At 41.9% G+C, this 20554-nt stretch overlaps 1 protein-coding gene across 1 annotated transcript in view; it reads left to right on the forward strand.

Annotated features, from left to right (window-relative positions):
- The window catches only part of fras1 (Fraser extracellular matrix complex subunit 1), a 214319-nt gene that overhangs the window by 95127 nt on the left and 98638 nt on the right, over window positions 1–20554 (forward strand). The window contains exons 14-17 of the mRNA XM_068311677.1: window positions 13048–13191; window positions 16594–16734; window positions 17116–17256; window positions 17370–17537. Of these exons, the coding sequence (XP_068167778.1) occupies window positions 13048–13191; window positions 16594–16734; window positions 17116–17256; window positions 17370–17537 (594 nt within the window). The remainder of the gene's footprint in view (window positions 1–13047; window positions 13192–16593; window positions 16735–17115; window positions 17257–17369; window positions 17538–20554) is intronic.

Raw genomic sequence — 20554 nt, forward strand, 5'->3', positions numbered from 1 at the left:
GAACTGACTTAAAAGCAGTATATGTCAGAGGAAAGTGACAAAAGCTTTGCAAAAAGTTAAATCCTGTTGTGCAGAAGACTGTGCTTACCTGTTGTAAAATTATTGCTTTGTGTTGCATAGCTGTGATTTTTTTGCTCCATAATTTCTTGGAAAGGTTTAGTTCTGTTGTTTTTAAATGTTTCCAGAGTTTAAGCATATGTTTGTACCACCTCTGTTGTCTCTTGATATTTCCCTGATAATACTTTTGAAAAGCATGTTAGAAAAACCAATTAGCACTTCAGAACGGTTTTGAAATTGAAGTCGAAATTGCCTTGAGCCTTAATTTACCTTTTACTTTTTTTAATCGTTATTTTACTCAGAGAGTGTTTGATATTATTACTGCTCTTTGGTGTTAAACTCTCAGATTGGACAGGAACCTGCATGGGATAAATATGCAACATTTTTTAAAATTTGATGTATAGAATGATACTGGAAATGGAAAGATAGATGGCATTTAGCCATTAACTGAAACGAAACCCTTGATGTTGCTCAGGGCTTTTGAGGGCTTACTTGAGTTGCATGCTGCATGAGATACCGCTGAACTACCTATGAGACCCAGTTAGGTTTTACATTTTAATTAGTAGTGCATGCGATCAGTCAGCTTTTTCTCACGTTCCTCCATTCTTTGGACCTGTTATGCATTCAATATTTTTGAATGAATGAATGAATGACTTCTTTTTTACTTTCTTTTAAACCGTAATGTCGGGGCTTCACAATTTTTTAGGACATCTGAGCTGAACTCACTCCACTTTGTATGTTTCTCATGTTTCTGCTCAGTGAGGTGAAGTTAACTGCGTTACCAGTGCTGTTCATGCGTGGTGGATTGACTCATTCAACCCATCTTAAATTACTGTGATTGCTTGAGAATGACCTTTACAGGATGACTTTAGTCCCAACTGATTTGTTTGAGTTATTCAAGTCAGCTAAGTTTGTTATAGAAGAGGCCTGAGTTTATAGGGCAGGAGCCGTGCAGCTTTAGGACAATTCATTTTTTCACATCTTCAAATATCACTGATGAAAAGCTAAACATTACAAATAAGTTTATATTTCATAATGAAAAATTATGGGCAGCAGTATCTCAGTCTGAGGGTTGGAGGGTGGCCGGTGCAAAAACCAGAGTGGAACAAAGTAAAGAGTGTGAACTGGAGAGGTGTCAGTTCACCTCCTGAACACTGCTGAGGTTCCCCTGAGCAAGGCACTGAACCCACAAGCTGCTAATAGGTCGCTGCTACATGGCTACCCTTTGCTCCACCATCTCTCTTCCTTAATTGCATGTTTTACAGGCCCTGTGTATGTGTGTGTGTGTGCGTGCGTGCGTGTGTGTGTGTATGCATGTACACGATCCATTCTGTATGTGTAGATTAATAAAGTAATGTTTTTCTTTCTGAAAGCCCCAAATCATGGTAGTAATGACTGTCGCTGTACTCATTATATGTATTATATCTGAAGACAATCCACCAGTTATCTTTAATCATCATGGATGCTGTAAAGTAGGAAGAAGATTTTTTAGAATGAAAGTTTGTTTTGACAGAGAAGTCCAATCCACCCCATTTTATAGAGAAATTGCATCAAGGCTAACACACAAACATTATCTCTCTCTAAATCAGAAACAGATGAAATGGATAAAAAAAATAAATCAAAAAGAACGAAAAAATCCCATCTGCCCTCGTCATTAATATTTTGAGATCCTGATGTTAAGTTGTTCAATGATTTGCATTTATGGTTTCTTCTGCACCCATTCCGTATTTTAGCTGGTGGACTATAGTGTGTATAATGACAAAAAGAGTATATACTCTGCAGAATATTTTTGCTATTTGATGGCCATTCTGTCAGGTCAGGTGACACTGACATCTGCCTTATGGATTTCATACAATATTTTGATGTCTTTTATGTATTCTGTGATGTTTAGATGTATTGGCTGAGTCAGGGACTGACCTGACAGCAAAAAAATCATTTCTCCTTTAACTCTGCTGGCTTTACAGCTGCCTGCAGAATTATTTTCTTTCATGAGTCACAAATGAGGCACAGAAATGATCTACAGCATAAGAATAGCAAAACCAAGAGGACAAATTTACACTGTTCACATGTATGATTTGTTCAGCAGGGGCCATCTGCATTGATTGCTCCTCGACCAAACTACCTCAAAGGTCTCGCAGCGCTCTGAAGCCAGGAATAGTAAATAAAGCTGTGGCTCACTGAGCTGAACCCCTGTGGGCCCTCTTATATACTGTACACTGAACACTTTGGCTGAGCGCCTCTGTTGGATGAGGAAGACCTGCTGTGACTCCTGGGGGTGATGGGTAGAAATATAAGGAGAGAGAGAAGGGGGATGGGTGAGAGAAGAGAGTAATCAGGATGTGATTGTAGTCGAGTTCTGCAGCTCAATTTCACCTCTTCATGAAAATCGTCAGGAGGACCAGAATATCACACTACCAGTGCACAAGCCTCTTAAATGACCTTAAATAGGACTCACAGCAGCAGCTGCTGTAAAAACCCAGCTTTGTTTTGTGCAACTTCATTCCACCAATATTTATGCATTTCATACATTTCTTCAACAAACCTACTGTAAAAATCTCACTTCATATATTTTGGTTGCCTGTTTCCTGGTTAACACATTAACACATCTACTGATCATTAATTTCATTCTCATACATGTCATTCTCATGCACAGTTAAAAACTAATTAACAGCTGCTGTGCAAAAAATCCCCTGCTTTGCATACGTTTTACAACTATGCCAGTTTACTACCATAGAAAATGCTTTCCTTTGCCAAACTAAATTCACCACATTAACTCCTTCCATGTCTCATGTAACTGGGCACCAGCTCATTTATTTTTACCTTCAGCTGGTTTTAGTGAGAAAGACCCCCTGTGGCTTTCCCCAAGAAGGTAGACTGGAGATGGTCAAAAAGAGCAGGACTGCAAAGCTGGACTCACATTCATTATGATTGTCAGTCAATAGGTTCTTCAGTTGAAGCTATTAGGGTAGAATTAGTCTAGTAAAGTGCTGTTCCAGCATAAGTGAAAAAGATGGGAGGAATTATGTCAGGGGTGGTTAACAACAAGAGGAAATGAGCAGTAATGAGTGTGTGAGGTGACTGGAAGCTGGAAACATTAATGCTCGATTATAGTATTTCTTGGCCGAGGACCATGGCCACCAAGAGCAAAGACTGTCCCTGCTGGCCTTTTCTTATGTCTCTGACTCCTCCTGCATTCATTTCATGTCAACTTCTGCTGGAGTCATTATTCTCTCTTCATTCCTCTTTTACCTTTTTTCTGTCCTCTTCATCCAGTTTCTTCTTCCTTCCAATCACAGCTGTCTTGTTGCTTCATCTCCGTACCCAACCAGATATAATGTCAAAGGAGGATATATCGTGCCCAATATAATAACTCTGTTACTGATGTTCTAAGTTTTAATCACTGAATATGCTCATTATTTCACAGACACAAACTGAAAGTAACTCTAATTTAACCAGGCACTGAGGTCATAAACTGTGACAGTAATTTGCCTGTCCCGAAGGACTTGTAAGCATTATTGGCTCACTGTAAAATGTCTGCTTTATTACATCATCTCAAATCAGAATTGTCTCTTCATCAGGTCAAACTAAACCATAGAAAAAAAGGGACGCAAACATAAATTTAGAATAGAGGTAAAATCATACACACAGTATGTTGCACATATTAAACTATTAAGTAAATTAAGTCTAGCAGTTACGTCCTCTTACACCAAGCATCAATGTCACCGCCAGTATACTTCCAGTTAAGTTTGCATGGTACTCAGGTTAGTGTTCACGGTGATGGTTAGATACTGTTAGGAATAAATTTGAAGAAATTGACCTTGTTATAAAAACAAGCCAAATCAGGGCGCAGCGAATAGCGCCGTCTCCGCATGGATTCTCTTCAGGTTCCCCGACTACCTCCCAGCTCCAAAAACATATAGCTCATGGGAATTGATCACTCTAAAATGACTGTAGATTTAAGTGTGACTGGTTGTTCATCTTTCATGTGGCTCTGCAACACACAGATGGCAACGTCCAAAATCATCTTGTCTTCAAGGAAATGGATGGATTGAAAACTCATTGAATAACATCACGCTGTTTGATGTTTCATTATATTGCATAAAGATGAAGAAAAGGAAACAATGCAATGCTTCTTTTGACATTGCTAATAGGGATGCGACTGCAGATCACAGCTATTGTGTAAAATGTTTATCAGAATTTTCACAGTGTACTCTCCTGTGGAGCTGTTTCTGTAGCTCAGTTTCACCAAAGGAAAGAACCATTCAAAGGATCAAATCAGGTTTTTCTTCATGTTGTTTATAAGATAAGCTGACAGAAACAATGTGCTACAGTAGTTCTGATGTTCGTATTCTAGTTAAAGCCACATCTCTATTCTATTTTCAAGTGCAGCTTCAGATTAAACCTGGAGATGTGCTGTAAGCTTCGATGTTCAGAATAAGAGAAAAACCACTCAAAGAAAAACCTGTTTCCTTTTCCAATTCCATTTCAATAATAGAGATTTGTCATTTTTGTTTTGTGTCTCTCTTTTCCTATTCACAGGGCTGCTTCCCGGGTGCATAGTTTTATTTCCAAATCTCTCACCCCATCTCATTTTGTTATTTGAGGTGTGGATGGCTATGAACCGTGACATTGCAGTAATCTCGTGTCCCTGCCCGTCCCAGGACAGGGAGGGAAGATTAAAGATTATCTGATACACTGTGTGACTGCATTCATCTCAGCCTCCCCTGGTTTATGCAGAGTAGGCTTTAGACGAGGTTTCTGGCAACTGGCCTGCTAGGATTACATTTTCGGCCTGCACAGAAAAATAAATTGCTTTCCTGCAAGGGGCAAGGTAAAGGACATGTAATCCCCTTGTTGGCCATAACCGTTTTTGGAGAGGGAATCTGTGTACTGTGTGGGAGAATGGGGTTACCTAATCATATTAATGTAGTCCATCTCATGCAGAGTGTTTGTCCATGTGGGGTTCATCTAGCTGCTCCATCTTCATGAAGACAATTCAAAATTCCAGCATAGCTCCTGCTACAGCTGCAAATATTTGCAAAACACATATTTGATCAAAAGATGTTTTTTTTAATTAAATGTAAATAAGTTAATGTAAGCTAGATGCAAGTTTACCATCTTAAAATTAAATGAAATGTCATACATTCTTTGAAAATGTCATGATTTATGTATCTACATTTTTTCATCAGTCATCCTATTTTTGTACAGTTTTCACACATTTACCTAATAGCACGTATGGTCAGTCCACACCACCATAAATTGAGTTTTCTTTCAGTATCAGGGGCATCTGTGTCCTTGGATTCTGTATCGTCTTCTCTGAAGGCAGAAAATATCAAGGAATGTATTAAAATTGGGAAGAAAAAGGGGACAGATAAAAGGGGAGACATTAAAATGAAACATTTGATGAAAAATGAAGAATGAAATAGAAATGTGCACATAGAGAAAGAGAGATGACAAGAAAGCCAGCGTCATTTTCAGGAGAGATCAGGGGGGCTGGGACAGAGAGGAGAGAACAGAGTGGGAGGAGGAGAGAAAGAGCAGGACAACCCCAGAAACTGAATGAGAGAAAGGAGACAGACAGGGAAATGATGGCGAGGAGACAGGAAGAAGTGAGGAGCATAAAAATTCAGAAATGGGCCATATAGGAGACTCACCTGTCAGTCTACTTGTCACTGCAGGATGGGTTCCAGAGTTTACAATAACCCTTCTCTCCTAGAACTGAGCAGCAAACCGTGCTATTCTGTAAGATTGTGAAGTGGTTCATTGAATAATTAACTATTGGATGTTAGTTCCACATGACATTTAACGATTATTACATCAAGAGGCTCTTGACAAAGTTAACATGTCTGTTTCCATGCACTTAAATTTCCCAAGGCTGTTTTAAAAGTTTGGGAGGTTTCAAGCACTTTAAATGCTGACTTTTGAGGGTGCTCTGCCGAGCAGAAGCATCTTTAAAGCAAGAAATTACAGACTCACCAATATGTTTATAATAAGCAGGTTTGCTTATTCTTTGCCTGTGAGGTGTTATTCAGTCAGATAACAGCTGAAGAGTACAGCGGCTTTCGAATGAGACTGTCAGACTTTCATTTGACATTTCTTCTCTTCTGGTGTTCCAAGAAAAAAATCTTGCATGCTGGATGTGTAAAGAAAAATATATTGATGGTAGTAGATTAATTTTAAAGAAACATTTTAAAATCGCAGGGTGTATAGAACCCATTTATATCAGTCATCACATATTCTGTATTTTATATATTGAGATAAAATGAGATAATTCATGCAGAGGAATCATATCAATCAAACTGTGGCATTGCTGCTTTTAGGTGCGATGATATAAACTGACTGAACTACTTTGCTCTGTTTTTCTGTCTTTTTAAACTTTTCTTGATGTCATGCTCTCAGTTTGGCATTGGTGTTTGGTCCTTTACATAGTAATGATTACTGGGCACATCAACAAAACTCCTTGAGTCGTCACCGTATCGTGGAAGAGGGGTTTGTGTGTCCCAATAATCCTAGGAGCTAAGTTCTCTGGGGCTTTGCGCCCCTGGCAGGGTCACCCATGACAACCAGGTCCAGGTGAAGGACCAGACAAAGGACGGCTCAGAGACCCCTAATGATGAACAAAAACAATGGACCACATTTTCCCTTGCCAAGACGCAGGCCACCGGAGTCCCCCTCTGGAGCCAGGCCTGGAGGTGGGGCTTGAAGGTGAACGTCTGGTAGCCGTGCCTGCACCCATGGGGCCCGGTCGGGCGCAGCCCGAAAGGACACCGTGGGTCCCCCTTCCCAAGGGCTCACCACCTGTGGGAGGGGTCATAGGGGTCGGCACATTGGGGTTCACCCCGGTGGATGACAGGGTAGCCTCCCTCCACCTTCGGGTGGGGGGACCGGTCTTGACTGTTGTTTGTGCTTATGCACCAAACAGCAGTTCAGAGTACCCACCCTTTTTGGAGTCCTTGGAGGGGGTGCTGGAGAGCGCTCCCACTGGGGACTCCATCTTTCTGCCTGGGGACTTCAATGCTCACGTGGGCAATGACAGTGAGACCTGGAAGGGCGTGATTGGGAGGAACGCCCCCCCCCCCCATCAGAACCCGAGTGGTGTTCAGTTATTGGACTTCTGTGCTTGTCACGGATTGTCCATAACAAACACCATGTTCAGACATAAGAGTGTACTTGGCACCAGGACACCCTAGGCCGCAGTTCGATGTTCGACTTTTTGGTCATGTCATCGGACTTGCGGCCGCATGTCTTAGACACTCGGGTGAAGAGAGGGGCGAAGCTGTCAACCGATCACCACCTGGTGGTGTTGGCTCCGATAATGGGGGAAGATGCCGGTCCCACCTGGCAGGCCCAAATGTATTGTTAGGGTCTGCTGGGAACGCCTGGTGGAATCCCCTGTCAGAAGGAATTTCAACTCCCACCTCCGACAGAACTTTACCCACGTTCCGGGGGAGGTGGGGGACATTTAGTCTGAGTGGACCAGACTTCCACGCCTCCATTGTCGAGGCGGCCGACCGCAGCTGTGGCTGTAAGGTGGTCGGTGCCTGTCGTGGCAGCAACCCCAGAACCCGTTGGTGGACATCGGCGGTAAGGGATGCCGTCAAGCTGAAGAAGGAGTCCTATAGGGCCTTTTTGGCCTGTGGGACTCCTGAGGCAGCTGATGGGTACCGGCTGGCCAAGCGGAATGCAGCTTTGGTGGTTGCTGAGGCAAAAACTCGGGTGTGGGAGGAATTCGGTGAGGCCTTGGAGGACCACTTCCAGACGGCTTTGAGGAAATTCTGGTCCACCATCAGACGTCTCAGGAGGGGGAAGCAGTGCAGCATCAACACTGTGTATAGTGGGGATGGGGCGCTGCTGACCTCAACTCGGGATGTTGTGACTCAGTGGGGAGAATACTTCGAAGACCTCCTCAATTCCGGCGACACGCCTTCCCGTGAGGAAGCAGAGTCTGGGTTCTCTGAGACGGGCTCTCCTATCTCTGGAGTTGAGGTCACCGAGGTGGTTGAAAAGCTCCTCGGTGGCAGGGCCCCGGGGGTGGATGAGATCCGCCCGGAGTTCCCAAAGGCTCTGGATGTTGTGGTGCTGTCCTGATTGACAGGCCTCTGCAACATCGTGTGGACGTCGGGGACAGTGCCTCTGGATTGGCAGACTGGGGTGGTGGTCCCCCTTTTTAAGAAGGGGGACCGGAGGGTGTGTTCCAACTACAGGGGGATCACACTCCTCAGCCTCCCTGGCAAGGTCTATTCAGGGGTTCTGCAGAGGAGGGTCCGTCGGGAAGTCGAATCTCGGATTCAGGAGGAGCAGTGTGGTTTTCGTCCTGGCCTTGGAACAGTGGACCAGCTCCACACCCTCTGCAGGGTCTTTGAGAGGGCACATGTCCACAAAACATGTGTTTTGTGGACATGGAGAAGGTGTTTGACTGTGTTCCATTGGGAGTATGGGGTACCAAACCCCTTGATAAGGGTTGTTCGGTCCCTGTACGACCGATGTCAGAGTTTGGTCCGCATTGCCGGCAGTAAATCGGATTCATTTCCAGTGAAGGTTTGACTCCGCCAAGGCTGCCCTTTGTCACCGATTTTGTTCATAACTTTTATGGACAGAATTTCTAGGCGCAGCCAAGGCGTTGAGGGTGTCCAGTTTGGTGGCCTCAGTATTGCGTCTCTGCTTTTTGCAGATGACGTGGTGCTGTTGGCTTCATCAAGCCGTGATCTCCAACCCTCACTGGAGTGGTTCGCAGCTGAGTGTGAAGCGGTTGGGATGAGAATCAGCACCTCCAAATCTGAGACAATGGTCCTCAGTCGGAAAAGGGTGGAGTGCCCTCTCCTGGTTGGGGATAAGACCCTGCCCCAAGTGGAGGAGTTCAAGTATCTCGGGGTCTCTTTCACGAGTGAAGGTACGATGGAACGGGAGATCGACAGGCGGATCGGTGCAGCGTCTGCAGTGATGCGGACTCTGTATCGGTCCGTCGTGGTGAAGAAGGAGCTGAGCCGAAAGGCAAAGCTCTCGATTTACCGGTCGATCTACGTACCTGCCCTCACCTATGGTCACGAGCTGTGGGTTGTGACCGAAAGAACGAGATCCCGGATACAAGCTGCCGAAATGAGTTTCCTCCGCAGGGTGTCCGGGCTCTCCCTTAGAGATAGGGTGAGAAGTTCGGTCATCCGGGAGGGACTCAGATTCGAGCCGCTGCTCCTCCGCATCGAGAGGAGCCAGATAAGGTGGCTCGGGCATCTGGTTAGGATGCCTCCTGGATGCCTCCCTGGTGGGGTGTTCCTGGCACGTCCTACCGGGAGGAGGCCCCAGGGACGACCCAGGACACGCTGGAGAGACTATGTCTCCCGGCTGGCCTGGGAACGCCTTGAGATTCTCCCGGAGGAGCTGGACGAAGTGGCTAGGGAGAGGGAAGTATAGGCTTCCCTGCCTAAGCTGCTGCCCCCGCGACCTGACCCCGGATAAGCGGAAGAAGGTAGATGGATGGATGGATCAACAAAACTTATAGCCTTGTTACAAGTTCGCCCAGACTTTTGAGTCTGCAGGTGAAAGAGTGGGATTCAAGCTCATTTATTCATGTATCACGAACAACCTTTACAATTTAAAGTTCTGTAACTCTTTCATAGCTAGCAGGTGTTGCATTTTGATCATCACTTTATCTTAAATGGTTAACTCTTAAAAAAAAGTTCATTCTCTCGCCAACGTTTTCCTATACTATGAAAAGAAAATATTTCACTTCATTGTTTGTTATCTGAAATTGTTCTATCTTCCCATAAAATGTAATTTCCACCAAAATTACAAAACTAAAACAAACATAACATTTAACAGCGTATTCATAGACACAACACAAATGAAGCATTTCAAAAACCTGGTGGGTGTTGCGCCACATAGGTTTGTGAAGGTGACTGTCTCCTTTATTAAAGGCCTCACAGCATTTTTTCACATCTAATTTTCACCAAGCAGAGTAAAACATACAAAATACAAATGAAATAAAATTTAATAGATGTGGATCAAATTACACGACTCAGCTGGAAGTGATGAGTAATGCGTTGCGTACATGTGTAATGTGCGTCATTTTCATGGTGGGTGTTTTCAAATCAAGCATGCTGTAAGAATGAATGACTGCTGGTAGGTCTGTGTCAAATACCAGGAGGGATAGGATGATGTACTTCAAGCTGCTTTCCAACAACTTTTGTGAGAGCACATTTGGTTTCTTTGGTGTGTGCCATTAATTGAGATTTTAATTAGTGTTTCCTGAATTCATTTCAACTCTCCCCAGGTAAATATTCCTGCACTTTGATATGTTTTTACCACTTCTTATTTTATCTGAATTCCATCACCATTCGTCCTCACCCTGTCTTTGCTTCTGTCTTCACCTTGTGTCCAGCTGTTAACTTTGGTCTCCTTACATCCCTAGGCCCTGTATTAATAGGAGATGATGGATGGAGTCAAAGGATGTGTAGTATCTGCCAAACTTTTTGTAGAATATTTCAAACTCTAAAATTAAAATTAAAGCCACAGGCCTGAAGAGATTCAGAGGAGACCATCAGACAAGTTGAAGGTCGGGACTAAAATGACTTAGTGTCCTAAGAAAGATGTTTTTATATATTACAACATTTAGTACAACCAAACTTAACTTCAAAGTTTTATGAATCTTTTTCGAACAAAAATTCTTTACGGTCTCTTGGAGAATTTAGCCTTAAATTCTTTTTATACAACTTTGCAGAACTCCAGAGAATCCCCTCAAGTTATTGAACTGGAGTGTGACTGATTTTGCAAAATGTATTTATTAATTAAGATTCCTACCCTCGGTGTGGTTATTTCCTATATATGGACCAGTGTAAATGCATATTTTCCATATTCCAATGTCCTAATTCAGAGCCCTCTTTCGAAAAAATTTCAGGTTCTTTCCTTCTTTCTTTTAAATCAAGGATGTACATCATTTGGGGGGGGGGGGGGGTTTAAATAAACATTTGAAGGAACTGTAAGCTCTCTTTGGGCGAGAATGGGAACATGTATTTGGATTATGTTCAAATTTTTGTGGGCACCCTCTAAAAAGATTTTTTAATTCGTGCAAACATTTTGGAACAAAGCAGCAGCTTTTGATTGCACATCAGAAATCTGGTGTAAAATAAATCACTGATATCACTGTCAAAGTTACTTTTGTTGAAGCTGTAGTTTCCACAGGACTCCTACCTTTTCCTTATACTGTACTTGGATTTTGTCTTGTGCTCATAGTGTTTGCTGTGGCATCTGGCTTTAGTCTCTGGGCCACTAGGAAATCATGTGTAATCAGACCAGTTGGTGCTGAGGCAGGAGAGAGAGAGGGGGGGGGGGTTCAGTATCATATGTGAATTAATTTTTTGTTTTAGATTTCATGCAGCTTCTCTCTCTCTGTCTCGCAATCTGTCTGTCTGTCTCTCTCTCTCTGTCTCTCTCTCTCTCTCTTGACCTCTCGGGTCACAGACTCACACATACAACAGTGAATTTAAAGGACTTCCCATACAGACCACTTAACTGCAGTCTGCTCTGCTCACCCAGTTGTCTGCACTGGTGTGAATATTTTTAGTGCTGGTTTTATCGGCGCTCATAAAATACCATTGGTATGAAGACCACACACACACGCACGCACGCACGCACGCACGCACGCACGCACGCACGCACACACACACACACACACGTATACACCTCCTCCAGTGACTCCCAGTTTAAATTCTTTTTCATTCGAGGCCAGTCATTTTCTTTTTGCTTCTGCTATCATTTTGATCAAATCAGGGGTAGTTTTGTGGATTTATATATTTCCCACAGCTGCTGCTCCAAAACCTGGATAGCTCATCTTTAATTTGGCAATCTTTTCAGGAACACGTACAGTGTTTGTTTTGTAAGCTTTCAGACCAGCGACCGGCTTTGTTTCTGGGTAAATGTACGACTTCATGGCCATGATGTCTCATGTGTTGAAAAAGCTACACTGCTGTCATTTTGTAATGGATGTGTAAGTATGAGTGGTTTGGAAAGTTACGCTTCAGGCTATAAGAATGTACACAGCGAAAAAAGAACATGACTCGTTGCCTAGACATCACATTGATGGCCTCTGTATTGCAGTATGTGGGATAATACATTTAAGGGTCATTCACATATAGGATAACATATAACAAATTGGTTCCGAGAGGCTGTTTGTAAGTTGAATCGTTCGTAAGTCATAATTTAGTAACTTTTCATTTATAGTCACCATTTGTGGTCATTTAAATATCATTACTACTCTAAAAACAAAAGCACTATTCCCTAATTAACAGGACATAAAATACTGGTATAGTTAGTTTTGAGTTAAGTCGTTCTCGATTATATGTCTGTTAAATAGAATAAATAGAAAAATAATAATCAGGCTTATGTCAAAACTGTTAAAAGCACATAATATCATGCTACTTTACAATAAATAAGGATAAAAACATTAGATCCTGTTAAAATACATATGTATTGTTCTAATATCTACCGTTAAGCCTTGTTTTGAATTTAGATCAGTTTATGGTAAACTTTTCCACCTTACAATTTAATCCTTGAAGAAGAGAAGAAGAAAACAATTTAAGAAACTAATGTAGCATGTAGCAAATAGCATGTAGCTTACCTTTAGAGCAAAGGAGGAAGAGGGTGGAATTATTGTTGGTGAGAGGCAGAAGTGTCATCAGAGAGATGGCCATCACTACCACTATCTTCACTAGTCTTTGCTTTATCATCCATGATAAACAGTAAAGTATCCAAGGTAGGAAACCTGACACTCTGAGATGCTCACAGAGACAACAACAAACAACAACAACAGAGGGAGTTTAGTGTTGGAGATGCGTGAACACAGAGGTCCTGCTCGGCGAGGCTTTGTGGTAGAAAGGTGAACTGCAGGACAAAAATCAGATATGGCGATGCACGTTTGTTCGTATCTCCCAATGCTTGTAAGCTGAATGTTTGTATGTTTAGGACTACCTAAGTGTTTTTATCTCTTTTTTCCACCAGGCTGCCATGAGTCATGCTCAGAATGTCGTGCGCCAGGCCACCAGGACTGTGTGGCATGTTCTGACCCAACTGCTCTGCTCAAAGATGGACAATGTGTTCCTGACTGTGGATCTGGTTTCTACAATCAAGAGGGCAACTGCTATGGTAAAGAAGACACAAACCAGAGCAGAGACAACAGTGGGCAGATCAGTGAGGATATTCAGGTTGCTCCAACTGTTTACATTTTCTTTCAATGGGAGGGTTCAGACTGAGCTCTAGGTGAGGTCATGCTGACCTTTTGAGTCTCAAACATCAGTACATCCCACTCACTTGCATTTTAAAGTGCATTCACAAATTCAACAAACAAAAATACATTATAACATCTTAAATGTAATTCTAAACATATCTAACACTGTTGAACAAGAATATGAGAGATGACATTGCCTGGACCCTACCATCCTAAGCAGAGCTGTAGCCCAGGATTCGACCAATCCACTTGTCTTACTACCGCTATTAGGTGTTTCTTCTTGTGAAGAAGAAGAAACACCGCTCTAAACTTGGACATAGTCCTTCTCTCTAAGACAGTCTGTACAGTGTCCAGTTCCTGACCGGTCACAGAACCAGCCCTGCGGATGAGCCTGTCTAGGCGCTCAGTGTCCCGGTTCCTGGCACCACCACTCCAACACACAATGGCGTAAAACAGCACACTGGACACAATGGACTGGTAGAACAGTCTGAGCAGATCAGAGCTGATGTTGAAGGAGGCCAGCCTCCTGAGGAAGTACATTCTGTTCCGACCTTTCTTGTATATGCAGTCCAGGTTGTGCGACCAGTCCAATCTGCTGTCCAACTGCAGCCCCAGGTAGTTAAGTCCCCACTACCTCCACCTCCTTACCCCCGATGACTACTGGCTGTGGGGAGGGAGGTGCCCGCCGGAAATTCAGCACCATCTCCTTGGTCTTGGATATGTTTATCTGAAGCTCATTCCGTTGACACCACCCCACAAAGTCCTTCACCATTCTCCTGAACGCCCTCTCATCACCCTCAGGGAGGGTGATGAGAGGGCGTTCAGGAGAACTAACGTAACTAACTAACAGTGTCATCTGAGAACTCCTGCATGTGGCACTTATCTGAGTTGTGTTGCTAAGTCTGTTGTGTAGAGAGTGAAGAGAAGGGGGGAGAGTACCGTTCCCTTCGGTGCCCCTTTGCTGCTGGTCACCACTGATGACAGACAGTCCCCCATATGGACGTACTGGGGTCTGTCTGTAAGATAGTCCGTGATCCAGCTCACGAGACAGATAGGCCAAGTAAAAGAGACAGGGGGAGAGAGAGAGGGAGTGAGAGAGTGGCAGATAGGCTAATTTGAGTTTAATGTCCATAGTGCGTTGTCGCTGAATTGGGGGCGGGATTTCCAGGCCTTTGGATATCCTGTCTTCCATCCGCGTTCTCCACCTGTGGAACAGAGGCACAAAGACAGCGGCAGTGTCGTTCAGATAAAGAGTGTGATTTGACAGTAATAAAAATTTTGGGAGCATAGAAAGATAAAGAAAGAAGCTCCAGAGTATCTCCCTTTAACGGGAGAGACGTAGAAAAATACCCTCAGCAGCCTAAGCCTATAGCAGCATATCTAGTGGAGTGTGTGTTATTTCAATTGTAGGCTGTATCAAAGAGGAGGGTTTTTAGTCTACTGTTGAATAAGATGAGTTATTTGAGGTCTCTAATGATATGTGGTCCAGAAACAATTTTTTGCCAGATAGATAAATAAATTTTTCTTTGATTTCTAGTTTATGAGGACAGTTTTCCTGGCAACAGCTAGCGTAACCAATGGGGTTGTGTTGTTAAATCTGTTCAATCTAGTTGCAGTGCTATCTCCAAGCAGAGAGAAGGAGAGGTTGGGATGGAGCAGGCACAGTAAGAAAATAGTCCTGTGACCCTCTCCCAAAAATGGAGGTATTAGACAATTATTATAAGAAGTGTTGTAGATTTGTAATGCTTTTGTCATTCCAAGTGCAGAAATTGTTTGTTTGTTGCAAGCCAACTGTTTACACTGACAAAGGTTTGGTGAGTCTGAAGCTCAAGTACAGACTATAAATGCATCAGTAAACCAAGATCCTCTAATACACAACATCTTATTTTTTTCCCCCTTTTTCCTTTCTTCATTTTGTTGAAGCAGTGGATTTACTGCATTCTTTACATCAATTATTAATTTTCCCGTATTCCTGAATTCTCAAAAATATGATATAAATATATTTTATTCAGCTGAAAAGGAACTTACCGTATACTAGTTATAAGTTGAATTCTGTTCTATTTTCTGCTTGAGTGAACAGTATAGTTCTTTTCTTCTTTAATTATTTTTAAGAAGCTTTTATTGAGTTATATTATAAAATTATATCATACTATTAAATTGTATTATATGACAATCTTGAAATCATGGATCAAAAAACTGAAATTACAATGTGACTTGATGTTTTCTGTATAATTGGTTAGCAATTCTACCGTATAGGAAAAAAACAGCTCCAAACAATATCATTCAAAATGTGTAAACAAGGGTACGTTTTGGGAAACATTTGGAAAGATGCACAATAAACTGTATGTAGCGTCAAAAAAAGACATAAACACACATACAGTATACAGTATATAATATATAATTAGTGCTGTAAATGTGTGTGTTTGGTTTCCAAATTCAAGAAATTACAAAGGAATATTAAGTATAATTGGTAAAAACTGGCATAACAATCAAAGTCGATTTCACCTCATATGCCAATGCAGTATGAATGAACACTAAACACCTTGAGGCAGTGAGAGGGTTATTATTGTTGGTGATGAACTGGCAGTGAAGGTTTGTTTTAGGCACCCCTGTGGACTCCACTCCATGTTGTTCCAAAGTGATAAGTCAGCAGAAGAGAGAGTTAGCAAACAAACAATTAAAAAATACAATAATTAGCAGTTCTTTCTTGCACTAATGAGGATGCAGAAACTCTTTGAATAAAAAGATCCTGTATGAATATGGATAGTTTCTATTTTTGAGTGGTGCAATGAAGACGAGAAAGACTAGGCCTCCCTCAGGGCAACAATGAACTCATTGTATCAGCACATAGCTAAGCTCTTAAAACCACATGCAGGATTTGGATAAAACACTCCTTTAAAACGTGTCAAAACCTTGAGAATTTTAGAACTTTATGAGGTCAGATCCATTTGAAAGTGGAGTTGAAACACCGGAGCTGAGTGGTTTTTAACTTCTCGATCACTGTCTTCAGGGCCTCCTGGGTTACATATGATTTGATGGACCTCCTATTTTGTCCTCCCCCCAGCATGCCGGAGGGACAACTGTTTTTAGCATCGGTATATATAGAGGCAAAGATCAGTCTGAGGCTGCGTGCATTTTGGAAGTAAAATGCCAACTTTTTTTAATAGTGGAATGCACTTTTCTCTCAGAGTTATTAGTCTACATGATCGGTCTTTAGACAAACTCTCTGTAGTATACCCATTAGTAGAATTCATACAGTTTAAAAATAAACTCAGTTCTTTCTAACAAAGTGATTAACCTTACATGCCATGTGTTCACAGCCTGTGATTCGTCCTGTGCTTCCTGTTTCCCTGACAATCCAAAGTGTACGAGCTGTCTACCAGGGACTGCGCTGCATCATGGGAAATGTATATCACAGTGTCCACCGCAGCATTACCTGGATAATCACGGCAGATGTAGAGGTAGTCTGAAACTACTAAATAAATCAACACTTAGAAATGATCCTGAAATGACTACATCAATAACATATCTCCATCTTCACCAGCCATCAGTCAAATGTCATAAAAACATTTTTACAGTATTGTTGTATCTATTTGATGTAGCTCTCTTGTAAGCACATATTTCAAACATGAAAATATTTAATTGTAAAGTCAAACTTCTGGGATTATTGCAAACATTTCCCTTGTTTATTAAATAACATAAATCATGTGGTAGACAAAAAGCTCTCGGCTGCTCTTCTTAAACCCCCACAGCGCTCTCTATATGAAATGATGTGGATGAGTAAAAGCATTTCTCGTCTTTAAACAATTCCAGTTGAATCTTTATTTTTCTGTTGTCGTCAGCCTGTCACATCTCCTGCTCATCGTGTTGGGGTCCTGCTGTGTCCCAGTGCACCTTGTGTCCAGATGGGCTCCTCCTCCACCAAGGGCAGTGTGTGGAGGCCTGTGGGGAGGGACTCTACTCCCAGGACAACACCTGCCACAGTAAGATTTATACCTCAATCTTCATTTTATAAATGACACATTCCTGCAAATGTTCTTTATAATTTTCCCTACTGTTGTCTGCAGTATTGAAATCTAGCCTCTCCTTCATTTAGATTGTCATCCCTCCTGCCGTTCCTGTGAGGGACCCTTGGCCTCGGACTGCCTTCGCTGCCTCAAACCTGAGGAAGTCCTCGTCCTGCAGGCCAGTCACCTCCAGCATGGTGTCTGCACAGCTGGATGCCCGGCACACAGCTTCTTGGATTATATGCAGACATGCAGAGGTGAGTCTGTGAGATCTTTGGTTTGACTTCCATTTGTTTGGAGGATGTTCTCAGGACTACCATTTATCTTAGACCCACATACAGCGGAACACATTGTGAGTGTGTGTTTGTGTTTTTTAAAGTGAATTTATTGTTGGAGATACTTAGTGAAGGAATTGGAGTCAGGCTAGGGCTGTCCATTGTGTTGAAGAGAGGATGGTTTGGGTAGTCATCTAGCTTGTAACGCAAGAAGACAATGATTACAGTGGCTGAGGGTGTAAGTACCACTGAGCAAGCTGGACATTCTGCTGATCAGTGGAAGTGCACATGTGGGTATACTTAGTGCATGGGTTTCGATGTTGCATCATTTCACACAAAGCTTCTGGTGGTTTTGAGTTTGCTTACGGTATTCATAAATTTATCCCACAAAGCAGTTATGTCTTGCAATTGTCAGTGTTTGTGTGTTCATCTGTCCGTTCGTCTGTCCGTCCACCAAATATCTTCACAATCGTTGCAGATAGAAAGATGAAACAAAAAGCACATTACTCAGATGGCAAAGGGGATGAAAATGAGATGATGACCTTGACCTTGAGAAAACTAGGTCAAGGTCAAATATCTACTTTTGTACTCATCACAGTTTTTGGAAAGCAGTCACGTGATACCGTACGTGCATTCTATTGGCTGACGGCATCTGGAAGTGCGCTACATTATTTGAGTTAGGGTTAGGGTTAGGGTTAGGGTTAGGGGTTAGGGTTAGAGTTAGGGAGGGTTTATCAACGTTTAAACTACCATAAATAATAAGATAAACAGTTTGTCCTTCTACTGCGAAATTTGTTAATTGCGTGTGGTTTCTGGAACGCATTAACCGCGAGGAACGATGGGGCACTGTATACCTTTTTAGGTACGCATCTCTGAAACCTGATGTGATATAATCACAAAAAAGCAACATTCTCAGGAAGCCAGAGGCACAAAAATGTGTAGGTCAGGGAAACATGTTGAATTCAGGGGTGTCGCTTAATGTTTATGTCTCTGACTGCTTGGTGAAAAATGTGAACGTGCTGATCTACTCAGAGAGACCAGGTTAAGTATGGTAGGTGCAAGAAAGCAAGGGTCACCAAGGGCTGAGTTGTAAAGGGATCAGACACACCAAAAGGTGTGCACTTTTAGTGTGTATGATTGTCAACAACTTAATGAGATAGTTAGGAAGTCAATTATGACCCATGTTATGTATTATAAGAGATCAGCCAAACACAAGTGAAAATGTATGTAATTAATGTTCCAGGTAGATTTCACTCAGAGGCCAAAAGAAATCCAAGACAAAGAAAAGTGCAAGAATCCTCATCCTGTTGCGAATGGTGTCTAAATTGGAGAATAAAAAATGCTGAAATAATTACTGACAGAAAATCCATGAACAACAACTTTTGAACATAAATATCTTCCTGAAAATGCAAAATATTTGTTGCTTTCAGGTGACATTTTGGGCTTTAGAGGCTTATGATGGGTAGCTCTCTTTTTGACATTATAGAAAAAACAGTTTGTTTCCTCATCACGAATTTAAATATACTGCATGCTGAATTTAGTTGTTGCCAATTTTCATCAAATGTTGGGTTGCTTCCTTTTCTAACTGCTGATCATGGCCTTCAGTGCAGAATGAACAGATCAAGCAGTGAGAGGATTGTCTCAGATGTCAAGTCAAACTAAACATATAAGACAAACAATTTGTTCAAGTGTTCTTTCCTATGCCTGATTTTCCAAGACTATGCCTCAGTCTTGGAAGCTAAGGCATAGTTCCAGAAGTATTAACAACCATTCTGGCGTAGTGTTGAGAGGTTGTCTCGAATTGCCTTTCTGTTTTTCCATTTGAAATAGGGGGGATAGTGTGACACTGATTAGGCTGTTGTGAGTGTGAAATTGTGCGTGTAATGGGCTAATTTCTGAGGTTGCTTTTCGATTTGAGGGGATAGGAGCATAAATTATTACCTGGTCACAAACACACCGCTCAAGCTGACAGGTCCTTGTCATAACAGCAGAGGGACACCAATGAATAAGAAAAACAAAACAGATGCAAAGACTGTAATCAGCTCTGTCTACCTCTGTCATATCTCCACCTGCGTGCTGTCCAACCTTACCCATTTACCACCATCAATGAAGCCATCCTCTCTCAGTCTGGGGCTGTCTTAATGCTGAACAGACGGCCATCAGTGATTGGCAGGGTGTTTTTTCTACCTGCCGTCTGCTCCAAAAGTACATCCAAATTGTTCGCCGATGCTGGCGCTTTGTTCCACGCTATTTTCCGCTCAGCTTATTTTTCATCTGTTGCAGCTGCTGCTATCTGAAATGATATCAAGTTTACGTGACCCAACAGCGGGTTTAAAATATTTCTTCTCAGTAAAGAAGTTATGTTTAGGTTTTCACTTAGTAAATATTCAAAAACATTAATATGTGTCTGATTTAGAAAAAAAATTCTCATTTTCTTGTGTATAATAACCAGTTTGTAATTTTCACGCCATGTCCACAAATCCTCCAAACCAATGATTTGTTAACATGTCTTCCTAACAACAGGAGGAAGTTGTTGTTTTTCTCAGATTTTCTAATTTCTGTAATTCAAAATCAAGTTCTATAATAATAAAGTTCTATAGACCGTGTCTCAGCTTTAAGTCATTCTTAAGAGTTAGTCAAATCTAATACCATTTCATTTTCAAACAAAATTGTGGTTTCAGACAAGTTTGTGAATCAATAGATGAATTATTCAAAATTCTGTGTGTGTTACTTTAAAGAAATTAATGACACGTGTTTTGCTTGATGATGTTGCCATCTACCCTTTGACCAAGGAATATTTCTCTGCTGAGCTGTCAAAGTTTCCTCTCCCTTCTTCTGGCACAGTCCCACATCAGTAGTCTTTTTAATTTTTATTATTTATTTAGATTTTGTACTTATTTCTTAGTATGGGGAAAGAAGCTCAGTCAGAAAGATGAGCCTCAGCTTAAAGTCATAGTTTGACAGGAATACTGTTAAGAAATACTGTTAATTTTTTGCTG

The sequence above is a fragment of the Antennarius striatus genome, chromosome 3 (assembly GCF_040054535.1).
Source record: "Antennarius striatus isolate MH-2024 chromosome 3, ASM4005453v1, whole genome shotgun sequence".
Taxonomy (NCBI): Eukaryota; Metazoa; Chordata; class Actinopteri; order Lophiiformes; family Antennariidae; genus Antennarius; species Antennarius striatus.